Source organism: Gracilinanus agilis, chromosome 4 (genome assembly GCF_016433145.1).
Source record: "Gracilinanus agilis isolate LMUSP501 chromosome 4, AgileGrace, whole genome shotgun sequence".
In the NCBI taxonomy this organism is placed as follows: Eukaryota; Metazoa; Chordata; class Mammalia; order Didelphimorphia; family Didelphidae; genus Gracilinanus; species Gracilinanus agilis.
Window position 1 is genome coordinate 61,078,829 of NC_058133.1, and position 13,494 is coordinate 61,092,322.

General features: G+C 39.2%; 1 protein-coding gene and 1 pseudogene across 2 annotated transcripts; one reads left to right on the forward strand and one right to left on the reverse strand.

The window, feature by feature from the left end:
• Positions 1–263: 263 nt before the first annotated feature.
• CREG1 (cellular repressor of E1A stimulated genes 1) lies at positions 264–12,240 on the reverse strand. Of its 2 annotated transcripts, XM_044676870.1 has the most exons (4): positions 11,896–12,240; positions 8,055–8,174; positions 6,880–7,064; positions 264–1,801 (listed from the first exon to the last, which is right to left on the reverse strand). In XM_044676870.1, coding segments are annotated over exons 1-4 (603 nt in total). In that variant the 5' UTR covers positions 12,193–12,240; the 3' UTR covers positions 264–1,800. The 2 variants fall into 2 exon arrangements, with proteins under 2 accessions (XP_044532805.1, XP_044532806.1); XM_044676871.1 differs by lacking the exon at positions 264–1,801 and having other exon boundaries at positions 6,879–7,064.
• LOC123248285 lies at positions 5,151–5,331 on the forward strand (annotated as a pseudogene).
• Positions 12,241–13,494: the final 1,254 nt, after the last annotated feature.

Here is a 13,494-nt window from a genome sequence, read left to right on the forward strand (position 1 = left end):
AGGCAAGGTTCCATAACAACATGCTAGACTCTGGCTTTTCCATAAATTTCAGGATATGATTAGCTTTTTGGCAACAAAGAAGAAAAGCATCCTGTACTTAATCAAAAGATCATCAGCCAAGCTTTGAAACAGTAATTTATCTTCTCTGGCTGTCAATGTAAGAGCCTGGTGAAAATGAAAGCAAAAAAGGGATTGACAGAGAGCCCAGAAGAAAGCAAAAATCAGTAGGAAGATCTTTATACATGACAATAAATCAAACACACTTTTCATTAAAGAATATATTAATTTTAATTATTAGTGCTTTGTTTGAAAAGACAACTTTATAAAGAAAATCTATAGAAAACATTTTTAAAGCATTAGTTGAGCATGATGAATGCTATAAGTAAATTTTGTAGTTTTCAAAGACATTCATTTTTTTTTACTTTGCAGTTTCAGAATTTAGCATTTAACACCTAATATAATACACACTTTGAAGGCATACTTGAAGAGTCTGAATACCTGAAATTACTTCTGTATATAATAAATTAATAATTGTTCTCCCTTTAAGACATTTTAAGGAAGCTAACTGGTAGGCTTCTAAAAACCCATTTCATCTGAAGAGCTCCCTAAATCCTTTCAGACATTGTATTTCCCCGAGTTACATAAATTTACTGGAACCTTAAAAGCAACCAATTTACAATACAAATATTTGTTGAATAGCTATTATTTATTGCAAGGCAGAATTCAAGGTAAGACAAATCTATAAGGACTTGACTTTCGTTAATGAAATTCTAAAAGGACCTTATATGGTGTTTATAAGGTTTCGTCCCTATTTCATTCCCTTGATTATGGCTTAAACAACTTAGTAGTAATAAAGCATTTTAAAAATCAGTCAATAACAGAGCTATGAAGAGATCCCAAGTATTGTGATGCTACTTGCACAAACTTTCAAATAAATGAAAATGATTATTAGAGATTGAGGAAATATTTTAGTCTGTGACATTTATGAAGAAAATGAAAATGATCTTAAAGCGATAACCAATTTTGTACAACTCAAACAGGAGATAGGAACTGTCCCTGTGATCTTAATTGTTGTAAGGAACTCCCAGACAAGGAAATTTCTTCTACCAAGGCTTCTACTAAAGAAGTCTGAATGACCCTGTTTGCTAAAAGTAAGAAAGCATAAGCAACAAATTTCATATGCCTCCTTGATGCTATATTACTGTCAAAGCAATTTCTTCAGTGTCCAACTTTGTTCCTGTAAAACAAGAACCCCCCCACCCACACACTAACCACCATACATAAGCTGATTAGCTGTCTGAAACTCCATTTGGTTTTAAATAAAGTTTTTCTGTTTGGCAAGATTCAGGCACATGTCAGTGTATGAGCAAATTAATCCCTTTTCATCCTATTCAGATAAAACTATCAGAGGCCTTAATAGGTAGTGAATAGTAGAGGTTTAGTGGGCAAAGAGTTTTCCAAGAATAAAGGACACATGCTGAAATAGCTTTCAATCTCCAAAGACAATTTAAATGTGTAACTTTCATTTCTGGGAAAACTAATAATACTCAGTGGAACCAGGATTCATTAATGACATTATTTCTTTAAAAAAACTTGCTCAAATTTCAAAATATCATAAAAATATTTAAATCTAAAATTCTCCCAGCAAATCTCTGACCTAAATATTAAGTATGTAAAAATAAGCTTTTTTTCCCCTTTCTTTTACAAAATTACACCCAGACTACAAACATACATAGCAGTTTCTCTATGTATCCCAAAGTGGCTCAAGCATCTTGATGGAATTGATCATATTCCTCTTTACCTGGGGAAGGGAGAAAATAATTTTTTACTCAATCAACTGAGTTTAAAAATACATGTATTTTAAAATAATTTATTCTAGGTCAGAAACAGAGTACTTTCAAACCAAAGTATTATATCTCTACTTAAATACATCTTATCTATGAAGCAATATTGTTTTGGTTATTATTAATCCAAAAGATAATGTCCCACCTGGTGGGCTGCTCTGGTTACTTTGATTCAATAAGCAACTCCTTTCAAAGCTGGGTGAAAATAATGGTTAGAGTACTAATTAACATTATGAATATGGTCATGAATAGGTGATAATCAAGGAAAAGGAGGACATAAAAAGAACAGTTTATTAAACTACCAATAACAACACAATAACCATGAAGCAGATAATACAAGTATTATTCCCATTTCAGATTTGTAATCTGAATATTCCCATACAGATTTGGAATCATAATAAGTGGCAGAGTTGGGCCTAATACTCACATCCTTCTAACTGTAAATCTAATGTTTTTTCCTACTCTACCAAGTTCTCCTAAAACTCTAGGTCTTTATTTCTATATACATATACCTCTCTACTTCTCTCTCTATAGCTGTTTCCTTTTTCCTTTTCCCTTATTTCTCCCTCTTTTTTTCCCTTCTTCCTCACTTTAATCATTTTATAACTAAAATCTTTAAAATCATTGAATTTATTAGAAAAAATATTATCTAAGGGGAAAACTAGGTGGCTCAGTGGATAGTCAAGCCTGGAGACAGGAGGTCTTGGGTTCAAATCTGAACTTAGACATTTCTTAGCTTTCTGACCCTAAGCAAGTCAGTTAACTCCAACTGCCTACTCTGAACTGATCTTTTGCCTTAGAACTGATACTTAGGTTAGTATCAATTCTAAGATAGGACATAAGGGTTTAAAAATATAATAATATAAATAAAATATAATTGTTTTAGATGAAAACATCTAAACATTTTGTTTTTCCCTGTCACTCAGAGAAATTTTGCCTGCTTTTACTTTTCTGTTGGTCAGTGGTCTTGTGAAGATGGGATTAACTCTCCCCTGTCCATTTTTAGATTTAATCACCAGAAGCGAATACACCCCACTTATATTCAAGTATGGGGAGATCTGTGACCCACGTGTGTGTGCGATGGTGGGTGACAAATCAGAATCGACTGACTGCCCCCTGGGCAGTCCTAAGCAAAGCTTTAGCTTTAATTGGTCCATGTAAAAGTGGAAGGAAGGCACAGGAAGTGACGAAAGGAAGGGTCTTTAAAAGTGGCAAGAACTTCCTGTGATGAAGTCTTTCACCTTCAACTTGAACTTGAACTTGGGACCTTGGACTGCTCTTGGATTTTTCCCTTAGAACTACCATGTGGGTGAGTGAAAAAGACTCCTTTTTCTGGCTTTTCTGAGAGGTACTAGCCTCCGGAGAGGCCCCTCATCTTGAAGGAGGTCTTGTGGCTACAACCCTTGTGTAATTTACCTCTGGGCCCCCTTTGCTGGGGCCTCTGAAGCCCTGCCTGATTTGGACCAGGCCAGAGTAATTATCTTCTCTCTCTGATTTCCTTACTTTCATTCTTTCCCTCTATTTTAAAAATAAATTGCTAAAAAGTCATTCTGACTTGAGTAATAATTACAGCGACCACATTCCTCATAAATTTAGTCCAACCCTTTAATATTTTACTCCTTACAACCTACAATATTAGGTTCCTTTAAAAAAAAAACCCACTTACCTTCCATCTTAGAATCAACACTGGGTATTGGTTCCCAGGCAGAAGAGTGATTAGGGCTAGACAATAGGGGTTTAGTGACCTGCCCGGGGTCACACAGCTAGGAAGTGTCTGAGGCCAGATTTGAACCCAGGATCTCCTGTCTCTGAATCCACTAATCCACCTAGCTGTCCCCAATAATAGGTTCTTGATCCCTGTTCTAAAGTATTTTGACTCATCACTCGAGGGAAAAAAAATGAGGCCTACTAAGCAGACTTCCTCATATTGACCTTGTAATGGCAAAAAATCATGGGTTCTTTCTTCTGTCTTTGAATGGTTTGTCTTGGGATCTTAGCATTTACTACCCTCAGGGATAGCAAGTCAAAAAATTCAGGATGCTATGAAATGAATTGATGAAAAGCTCTAGCTTATCACTCTCTTTTCTTTTCTTTTTTTTTTTTAAACCCTTACCTTCTGTCTTGGAGTCAATGCTGTATATTGGCTCCTAGGCAGAAGAGTGGTAAGGGTAGGCAATGGGGGTCAAGTGACTTGCCCAGGGTCACACAGCTGGGAAGTGTCTGAGGCTGGATTTGAACCTAGGACCTCCCGTCTCTAAGCCTGGCTCTCAATCCACTGAGCTCCCCAGCTGCCCCCAGCTCATCACTCTCTCATGCCCCTTTATTCAAAGAATTTCCCAGTCCTGTTGTTTCCAGCTTTGTACCATGTACTATACTATCTTGAGTCCTTTCCTGTGAGGCTGACACTGCCTCATGAAGGCCCACAGCTCCTTCCTGGACTGCCTGGTCTCCCTGCCTCACCTCTCTCCCCGGCAGCCGCCTAACTGAGCCTTCCCCTAACATTCACTGACACCTCCCAGAACAAAAACAAGGCCTCACTTACTTGGCTTTTCAGCCCTGCCCAGCCTGAACTGCACTTCCTCAAATGTGATGGTCCATTTCCCAACTTTGCCTTTTCTAATATGTCTCATGTCGCTCCTCATCGTCACCTTTTGGAATCCTTCAGGCTCAGCTAAAGTCCCCCCTTCTACAAAAAAGCTTTTCCAGGTCCTCTCTAGACTATCTGATTAACTCTTAATTTATCCTGTATCTATATTTTCAGGTTGTTTTCCCATTAGAATGGGAGAGCTTTGAAAACAGGGACAATTTGTTTGCTTTCTTTGTGGCACCAGTGCCTCAAACATAGTAGGTACTTAATAAATGCTTGCTGATTTAACCTGACACTTGAATATTCTTCCTTTCTTTCTAGTTAAGTATTAGCCTTAACAAATGGTACCTATAGTGATTATTACAGAGTAAACTTTTCTTAAAGTATTACATCTAGTCAAAACTAAATTCTAATTTAAGAAGCTTTTTATCATTAGGAAAAATTACACACTTTTAAAGATAAATATTTATGCTTGGTGAAAAAGGGGAAATGGTGTATGATGTGATTTAGTTGCTGTAGTTTTCAAAGAAATTCATTTTTTCCACTTTGCAGTTTCAGAATTTAGCATTTAATTTCTAACATGTAATACTTATTTTGAAAGGATACCTGAAGAGCCTACTGAAATTATCTCTGTATAAAGTAAATAAGTAATTCCCCACTCAAAAGAAATCTTTCATCAACCAATTTTTCAGATTAACTTTCCTTTAAAAAAATGTTTGATCACTTCTCGGCCTTTTGGCTAAGATCAAGTGTAGTAAAAAAATGTTTGCTCTCCTCTTTTTCTACATCACAATGAACTACTAGTCCAGGATTAAATTCATTTTCAATTTTCTTTCTACCATGCTGGCCCAAATCTTAATCCCTATGCTCCTTTTTTGCCAAGAGTTGAGTTGATTTATATTCCGGTTGAATTATTTTGCATATGAAACAATTCTATAATGTGTAGAGATGGTGTGAGGTTATGGAGAGAGCCTGGGACTTGGAGCCAAGAGACCTGGGTTTAAGTTCTGGTTTCAGGTTTCATTAACCCTTTAACTACAGGCACATGCCAACCTCTCAGCCTCTGTTTCCTCATCTAATAAATGAGAATAATAACATTCATACTCTGTACCTCAAGGGACTATTATGAGTATATAAGGTACTCTGTAAAGTATACAGTGTTCTATGTTTATTTTTGTTATTAGGACAGTATAAAGTACAATTCAAAATAAAAAAATGTTGTAAATGGCAGCAGCTATTCAAAATTCAAGTCATTTTAAATCAAACACAAATTAAATGCCTACTCTGTGTAAAAACATTGTATTGGCTGCTAGTGATACAAAGACGAAAACAAAATAGTTCCTGCCTTCAAGGAGCTTCTGTTTTATTGGAAGATAAAATAAGGTACATAAGTTAAATAAATACCAAATAGGTAATTTCAAGAGAGAGTGTGTTAATCCCTGAAGAAATCAGGAAAAATCTTCAGAAGATGGCCACAGAGCTGTGAGAAAACCATTGGTATTCCCAACTTCCTCCTTTCCTTCAACATGAGTACAGTAACTCTTCCCTAAATTCTATGGAATCTGATCTTATTCCCTAGTTCCTGTTCCTCTGCCAAAATGTGTTCTCCCCTTTCCCTAGACCCTCTCTCCTCATTGAATTTTCTGCCATGGTTCTTTTTATTCTGTAGTTCTTCCTTAATCTGACCCAATATCCTGATATACTAGCCTACTGACTCAGTCTAATGACCTAAAACTTCAGGAATATTCCTGTAGTTTTAATAGATTAGATAGTTCTTAATTAAGAGATTATCTCACTGACTAGAAGAGCCAGATTGAGTAGCTCAAAAATAAGCACTTCCTCTTTTCCTCCTTCGGTGATTGTGATACACTTAGGAGGAGGAGGGAAGGAAATTTTTTTTTAAACCATCACTTTCCATCTTAGAATCAATACTGTGTATTGGTTCCAAGGCAGAAGAGCATCAAGGGCTAGGCAATGGGGGTTAAATGGCTTGCCCAGGGTCACAGCTAGGAAGTATCTGAGGTCACATCTGAATCCAGGACTTCCCATCTCTGGGCCTGACTCTCAATCCACTAAGCCATTTACCTGCTCTGAGAATGGAATATTTGAGACTTTTCTTCTTCTGTAATAAAACTCAACAAGGGCTTTCAACTTTAAGCAGTTCTGGGAGCTCAGACAAGAAGTACATAGTCTATTTTTTTTTAATTTTTTTTTTTAAACCCTTGTACTTCGGTGTATTGTCTCATAGGTGGAAGAGTGGTAAGGGTGGGCAATGGGGGTCAAGTGACCTGCCCAGGGTCACACAGCTGGGAAGTGGCTGAGGCCGGGTTTGAACCTAGGACCTCCTGTCTCTAGGCCTGACTCTCACTCCACTGAGTACCCAGCTGCCCCCAGTACATAGTCTATTACTAGAAACAGTAAATTATCAGAAAGAAGGTAGATACTTACTAAGGTTTGGCTTTATAATATTCTTCAGGTGTCACTGTTTTGGCTCCACCAAAGTAGTCTATGGCCCAGATGTTGTTTATAGACAATTTGGCAAAGAACCAGTTATGATCTGAAGGCCATGATTCCATTTCAGGGTGACGACTGAATAATGACTTTTTTGCAAAGGCCATTTCTGTATCATTCACCTAAAAATTATCAAAGAAGGTTGTTATGTTTTTCTCTGTTGGAAATAAAAATCCTTACAGCTTAATGCTTTATTCTCTAATCTATTAAGAATATATAGTTCTAAAAATCTGTAGTGATTCAGTTGTAAATCTTGATTTTGAAGCCAAAGGAGTAAGAAGAAATAAGATAAGGGAAATTTTTAAATGATAATTCAGTTTTTAAAACATTAAAGTTATTTGGAGATCATTATGACAGATATAAAGAAATGGGAAAATACATCAGAACTGATTATCTCCATGGAGGATGGGAGGTATTATTTAACATAGGCAATTTGTACTAGGTGCAACAGTTTAAATTTATCACAGCTCCTCTATCTTTAAAATTCTTAATACAAATATGCATGTTTAATTTATTACATATACATAGTTTGACTAAACAAAACACAATACTGACAGACATTAACTATAGAAAGGGCACTTGAAGGAGGGGTACCAAAAAACCCAAACTAATATACATTTGGAAGTAAATACTTAAAATGTTTCAGCAAAATTCAACAACAAAATACTTATTAAAAGTGTAGAATTGGACTGAACAACATTTAGAAAATCCATTTTCCCTCTGCTATTTTTGCCATTTTCTCCTTTTCCAATATGATATATTCCCACAAGCGATTCCCAACTGCTCTTCAAATAAAGATTGCCCCATCTCAAAAGTACTACCAAGGCTTGTTAATCCAGCAGCCCAGGTAATTTTAAGATAAACACTGGTGACTTTTTACCTACAAATTTTTGTCTCTTCATTTCCACCTGGCCATCATTCACTATTTGTCAAATTCAGTACCAGTAATGCTGCATCTATGTTGTTCTGCCTACCTTAAGGAAACTTTTCCTCGACAATCTAAATTACAAATCAATATAATTAAGTTCACTAAGTTCTTATTTACTTGAATAAAAAATGAAACCACATTCCTTTAAACCTATCTTTCTTTTTATAGAATAATAATGACTTACCTTAGTGATTGTTCCTGACAGCATTATGTGAGCACAAAGAGGACTCTGAGGATCAAATCCTTCTTTCTTGCAAAAATCAGTCTGTGCCAAAGACATTGTCAAAGTGGCATTTGGATTCACCTGCAGAATGACAATGAAGACTCTGAAATCTTTCTGTTAAATGATATCTGGAAAAGGAATAAATTTCACAGATGTCATGTAACCTCCAACACTATCACACATTTTTAATAGTCACTTCTTTCACTTTCATGCTTCAAATAATCACCAGTAGAGACAACATCTTCTGCTCGTGGCAGGCATGCTTCTTAAGACCACAGTCAGCGATCTCTGAAAGATCATGGAGAATGGCAGAAGTGCTACAAGGATGGAGGACAAACATGGTCCCAATTTTCAAAAACAGAAAACAGATTCTGAGAAGGCAATAATTATGAAAAGGTAGCCTACCCCTTTATCAAGACCAGGTTGTGCCAGAATAACCCCATTCTCTTTTTTCTGACAGAGTATGTACCCTTGTTGATCAGGGGAATGCTATAGATATAGTATCCTTGGGTTTTATTATAAGGGCTGAAGAGATATGAACTGGATGACAGCATATAATAAGCATAAGGATGAAAGCACAATAGGCTTGGAAATGAATAAATGACTGTACCAAAGAGCAATGGGTCAACATTTAATTTAGAGATGTCTAATGGAACAGGAACCTATTACTGGGTCTGTGCTTTTTACCTTTTTTTTTTTAAAGCCCTACTTTCTGTCTTAGAATGGATACTAAGTATTAGTTCTAAGGAAGAAGAGCAGTAAGGGTTAGGCCACTGGAGTTAAGTGATTTGCCCAGGATCACAGGGCCAGGAAGTGTTTGAGGTCATATTTGAACTCAGGACTTCCCATCTCTGGGCCTGGCTCTCAATCCACTGAGCCCCCTACTTTTTAACATTGTGATCAGTTACTCAAGTGAAGTCATAGATGACAGGCCATCAAATCTGCAGGCTGTCTGAAGGGAAGAGAGTTGGATGCCAGAATCTGGATCCAAAAAAGAATTTGACATGCTAGTCAATGGATCAAATAGAATAAGTTAAAGTTTAACAAATAAATGTCAAGTATTAAAACACAGGTTCCCAAATGCCAGTTTCACCACTACAGGTGGGAAGCAGCACACAGATGAGTCCCTGGGAAGAAGATCTAGTGGTTTTACTTGGCTTGAACTTTCTCTGCTCCAACAACATGACAAGGCAACCCAAACCTCTGATGCCACCACCCTAGAGTCTAGATGACAAGTGATAATTTGCCGTTGGAGGGGCTCACTGATTCAATTGCTCAAAGGCCATCTAGTTCAATCTCATTTTATAGGTGAACAAACTCAGTACAGCAAGATGAAATCACCTGCCCACCATCAAGTAGCTTCCAGAGAATAAAACCAGAATTGGAACCCAGATCCTTGACTCCAACTCTTAAACTCTCTTCCACTACCCCAAATGGCTTCACTGTAATACAGGCAGATAGGAAGAGCCATAAGCACCCAGAGACGTAGTGCTCAGAAGAGGCCACATAATGACTTAGAAAACCACAGATCAGCATTCTCTATGTTGTGCTGTATTTTCATTTATGGCATTAACCATTTCCCAAGGACATCCTCCTTTGGTGAGCTGGCTGCTTCTGCTCTGGCCACTCCACTGGAGGGAATTTCCTCATCCAAGCAATCACAGGTTCAAATTCTGTCTTTTCAGACTTAGGCTTCATTTTCCACATATATAAAATGAAGAAGCTAGGCTAAATCACTTCTAAAGTCCCTTTTCACTCTAAATCCTTTGTGCTTATGTATGATACTCAGGTAAATAAAATAAGCTTCCATTACATTTTCATTTATACAGAGTCTGACAAGAAATAAAATTGTAAAATTTGCAAATTGCAATTTTTTAATTGTAAAAACTCATAAGATTGTAATACCTTAAAACTCCTGCCTTATTGAAATCAATGAAATAAACTTCATTAAGGGGTAATAATTACAATAGAAATAAACAAGTTTTGCAACTAGGTCTAATTAATTGAATTTTTTCAAGTGTTGCCCCTTTTTTATGAGCCTAATTTTAGTCCTTAATCAATCCACAAACGATTGAGCATTTGTTTGATATGCCTGACAATGTGCAAAGTGGTAGGGATATAATAAAAAGCAGAAACAGCCTCTGTCCTTAAGGAACTTATTTAATTCTTTAGTCATAACTCTCTCTCTCTCTCTCTGTTTGTGATGTTAAACTCAGTGCAGTTGCCCAAGTAGCTAATTCTAAAATTCATCAGTACAAAGTGGCTGAATCATCATGTACTGGGATAGCATAGGCAGGCAGAACCCATCATGTGACTTTAAAGTAGAAAAAACTCCAACTGTTTATTCCTGTTGTATGATCTAGATAAGACCTGCTCTTGTGAAACTAAAGGGGTTTGCTAAGCAAGTCAAGTTCATAGCTCCTGTCTATTGGGATATAAGACTAGTAAAATGTGCCACTGCTAGATAAAGTCACAGTTTGGGTCTCAGTAGGTACTGGTTTTCTGCAGACTTTCTTGACTTTTTTTACATTTAACTCTGAAGCCAGGCATGAGGAAGCTCTGGCATCCCCAACTCAGCAGTTAATTCCCCCAACCCCCAGAAGGATCACCCTACCCACCCTTGGGGTCAACATGTCACTCAATAAGGGTCCTGAATCACAACTACCATGAAGGCTACAAGTGGTGTTGTGTGATCCCACTTTTCCAAACAAAAACTATTTATTAAGAACAAATTATGAAGGTGCTGGAGAGATGTGGCACCTGCCCTTAAGAAGCTTAGACAAGTTACAAAAGACTAAAAAGTTCAAACAACTCTTCAATACATGTAAAGAAAAAATAAAAAATAAAGAAAAGTCACCACGTCTACTAAGAGTGGTCTGGAAAGGCTTCATGAAAGAGAAGAGAGAACATGTAGGGGGCTCAGTAGATGAGCACCAACCCCGTGTGACCCTGGGCAAGTCACTTAACCCCAATTGCCTAGCCCTTATTGCTTATCTGTCTTGGAAAAGATACTTAGGTAGTGATTAAGACACCCAGTAAAGGGTTAAATTTTTTTTTAATTAAAAAAAAAAAGTATTGAGATGTGGATTGAGTCTTTTAGAATAGGTGGAAGGTCTTATTTAGCAGACCACCACAATGAGTTGTCTCGTTTTATTTTTGTTCTAGTGTTGTTTTTGTTGTTTTGTTTAGGGGAGGTCTGACTTGTGATTTCAATTTTGTAAATTATCCAAATGGCAAGTTATCAATAATATAGTGAGCCCAGACCTGGACACAGACAAGTAGACCTGAATTCAAATCTTTCTTCAGGGGGCTGCTGGGTAGATCAGTGGATAGAGAGGCAGGCCCGGAGGTCCTGGATTCATATCTGTCCTCAAGACACTTCCTAGCTGTGTGGCCCTGGGAAAATCACTTAAACCCCATAGCCTAGCCTTTGCCACTTTTCTACCTTAGAATCAGTATTGGTTCTACGAGGGAAGAGAAGGTTTTGGGTTTTTTTGTTTGTTTCAGAAACTTACTAGCTGTGGGGCCCTGGCCAAGTCACTCACCCTCTCTCTGCCTCAGTTTCCTCTATTGTAAAACGAGTGTTTAAATAACATCTAGCTTTCCAAGGCTGTTGTGATGACCAAATAACAGCTGTAAAGTACTGTCTGCAGAGTGCCTTCCCTTCGAATCTCTCTTTCCCCCTCGAGCCCCGAAAGAAGACGCCCCTGGAGCTCGGGCCCAGGGCGGGCTCTCTGAGACCCTCACTGTGGTCGACTCTTTCCTCGCTGCCTGCACGGCGGGGTGCCTCGGGGAACCTCACCTGCAGGTCCCCCACGGACAGCTGGAGCGGGCTGAGGTAGAAGTAGGGCACACCGCTGCTGGCGCCCACGGGCCCGTCGCTGAGGGAGAAGATGTTGGCGAAAGGCTGCCCGCGCACCGCAGGCAAAGTGGACTCTGTGGCCAGCGCGCCCCAATCGCAGACGTGTGCTATGAATCGCGCCACGCGCGCCACATCCTCGCGGGGCGGCAGTTCGAACGCCTTCGCAGGCCCAGGGGGCGGCAGGAGCAGCAAGGACAGCAGCAGAAGGGTTGAGGACACCTTAGTGGGAGAGTGCATGGTGCGGGGCGGCCAGACCTAAGCGAGTCCGAGATCAGCGGGCGAGCTAGGCTATCTCCGGCCGAGGCCAAGCAACCGCGAAGCCCCGCCCCTGGGTTGGGCCAATTGGAGCCGAGCTTGGGGAGTGGGGCTGGGCCTGGATGAGCGCTTGCTGGGCACGTGATCTGATGTTTACGGTCTTCCTCCGGCTCGAGACCACGCCTAGGGGGCGGGGCTGGGATTTGGGGTGTAGAGGCTCTTTCTTTTTAGGGATCTAACCCCTTTGTCCAGTGTGTGACCATGGAAGGCTGTCTTTCCAGGCATGTTCAGCTCCCACTTCCATGCCTGGTGTACAGTAGGCGCTAGATAATTGTTTCCAGCCATGTTAACTCATGTTGGCAGCGGCGACCCTTTGGCTAACTAAGGCTCCGTGCCCTCTATGGACTGGGGGTGAAGCAAATGACTTCCGGGAATAAACTGGGCACGATAGCCTCACACAGTGGCACTGTGACAGACACCGGTAGCCCCGAAACCTGGTACCAACAGTGGCCAGTCTGGGATAGCGGAGGGCTTCACATAGCACCCAAACCCCTTAACCTGGCGCACCCCATGCGTTTATCTTCCCCAACCCCCCTAATTCCAGTGTCTTCCCCTCCGTCTATCATTTCCTCTCTCTCCAGCACGTAACTTGTTTTGCATATGTTTGCCTATGATCTCCCTGAAGGCAGGGACGGACCTTTGTCTCTTTTGGTATCCCCAGCACTAAATACAGTGCTCAGAACATAGTAGGCGCTTAATAAATGTTGGTTGAATTGAACATTTTTATCTAATCAGGTTTTCTTAAAGTTTTCAGGGAGGGGGCTGGTTGTGAACACCTTGAGCCGTCAGATGAATCCCCGGTATCCCTAGTAATGTTTATTTTTAAACCCTTTCTTATTGTCTTAGAATTGATACAAATATTTATTAGGTCCTTATCTTCTCCGGAGGCAGTAAAAGGCTAGGCAATTGGTTTCAAGTGATTTGCCCAGGGTCACTCAGGAAGTTTCGGAGGCCAGCTCTGTAATGTTTTTAAATGCACAAAATAAAACAGTTAAAATAAACCAATTAAATTAAAATATAATTATTTTAAGGGGGAGGGAGATGTTCAGGGACCCCAAGTGAAGAACTCCTAATCTGAACCTTTTATATATCTTCAGTCTTGAACTAAGACTGTTCTAAAATTTCGTTAGCCAAAGGGTAAAGTAGTATTTTATTTGGTTTCTTCTTAAATGACTGTATAAGTGCTTCAAAGGGATCCTAGCTCTACCACTTAATAACCAAGCA

What these genes read in the sequence shown, in the direction of transcription:
- CREG1 (XM_044676870.1), bottom strand. Translation starts at nt 12,192, where the DNA reads ATGCACTCTCCCACTAAGGTGTCCTCAACCCTTCTGCTGCTGTCCTTG. An exon ending in TGTCCGTGGGGGACCTGCAG is followed by an intron (nt 8,175 to 11,895) that starts GTGAGGTTCCCC and finishes GTCATTCTGCAG; the next exon opens with GTGAATCCAAATGCCACTTT. An exon ending in TGTCAGGAACAATCACTAAG is followed by an intron (nt 7,065 to 8,054) that starts GTAAGTCATTAT and finishes GATAATTTTTAG; the next exon opens with GTGAATGATACAGAAATGGC.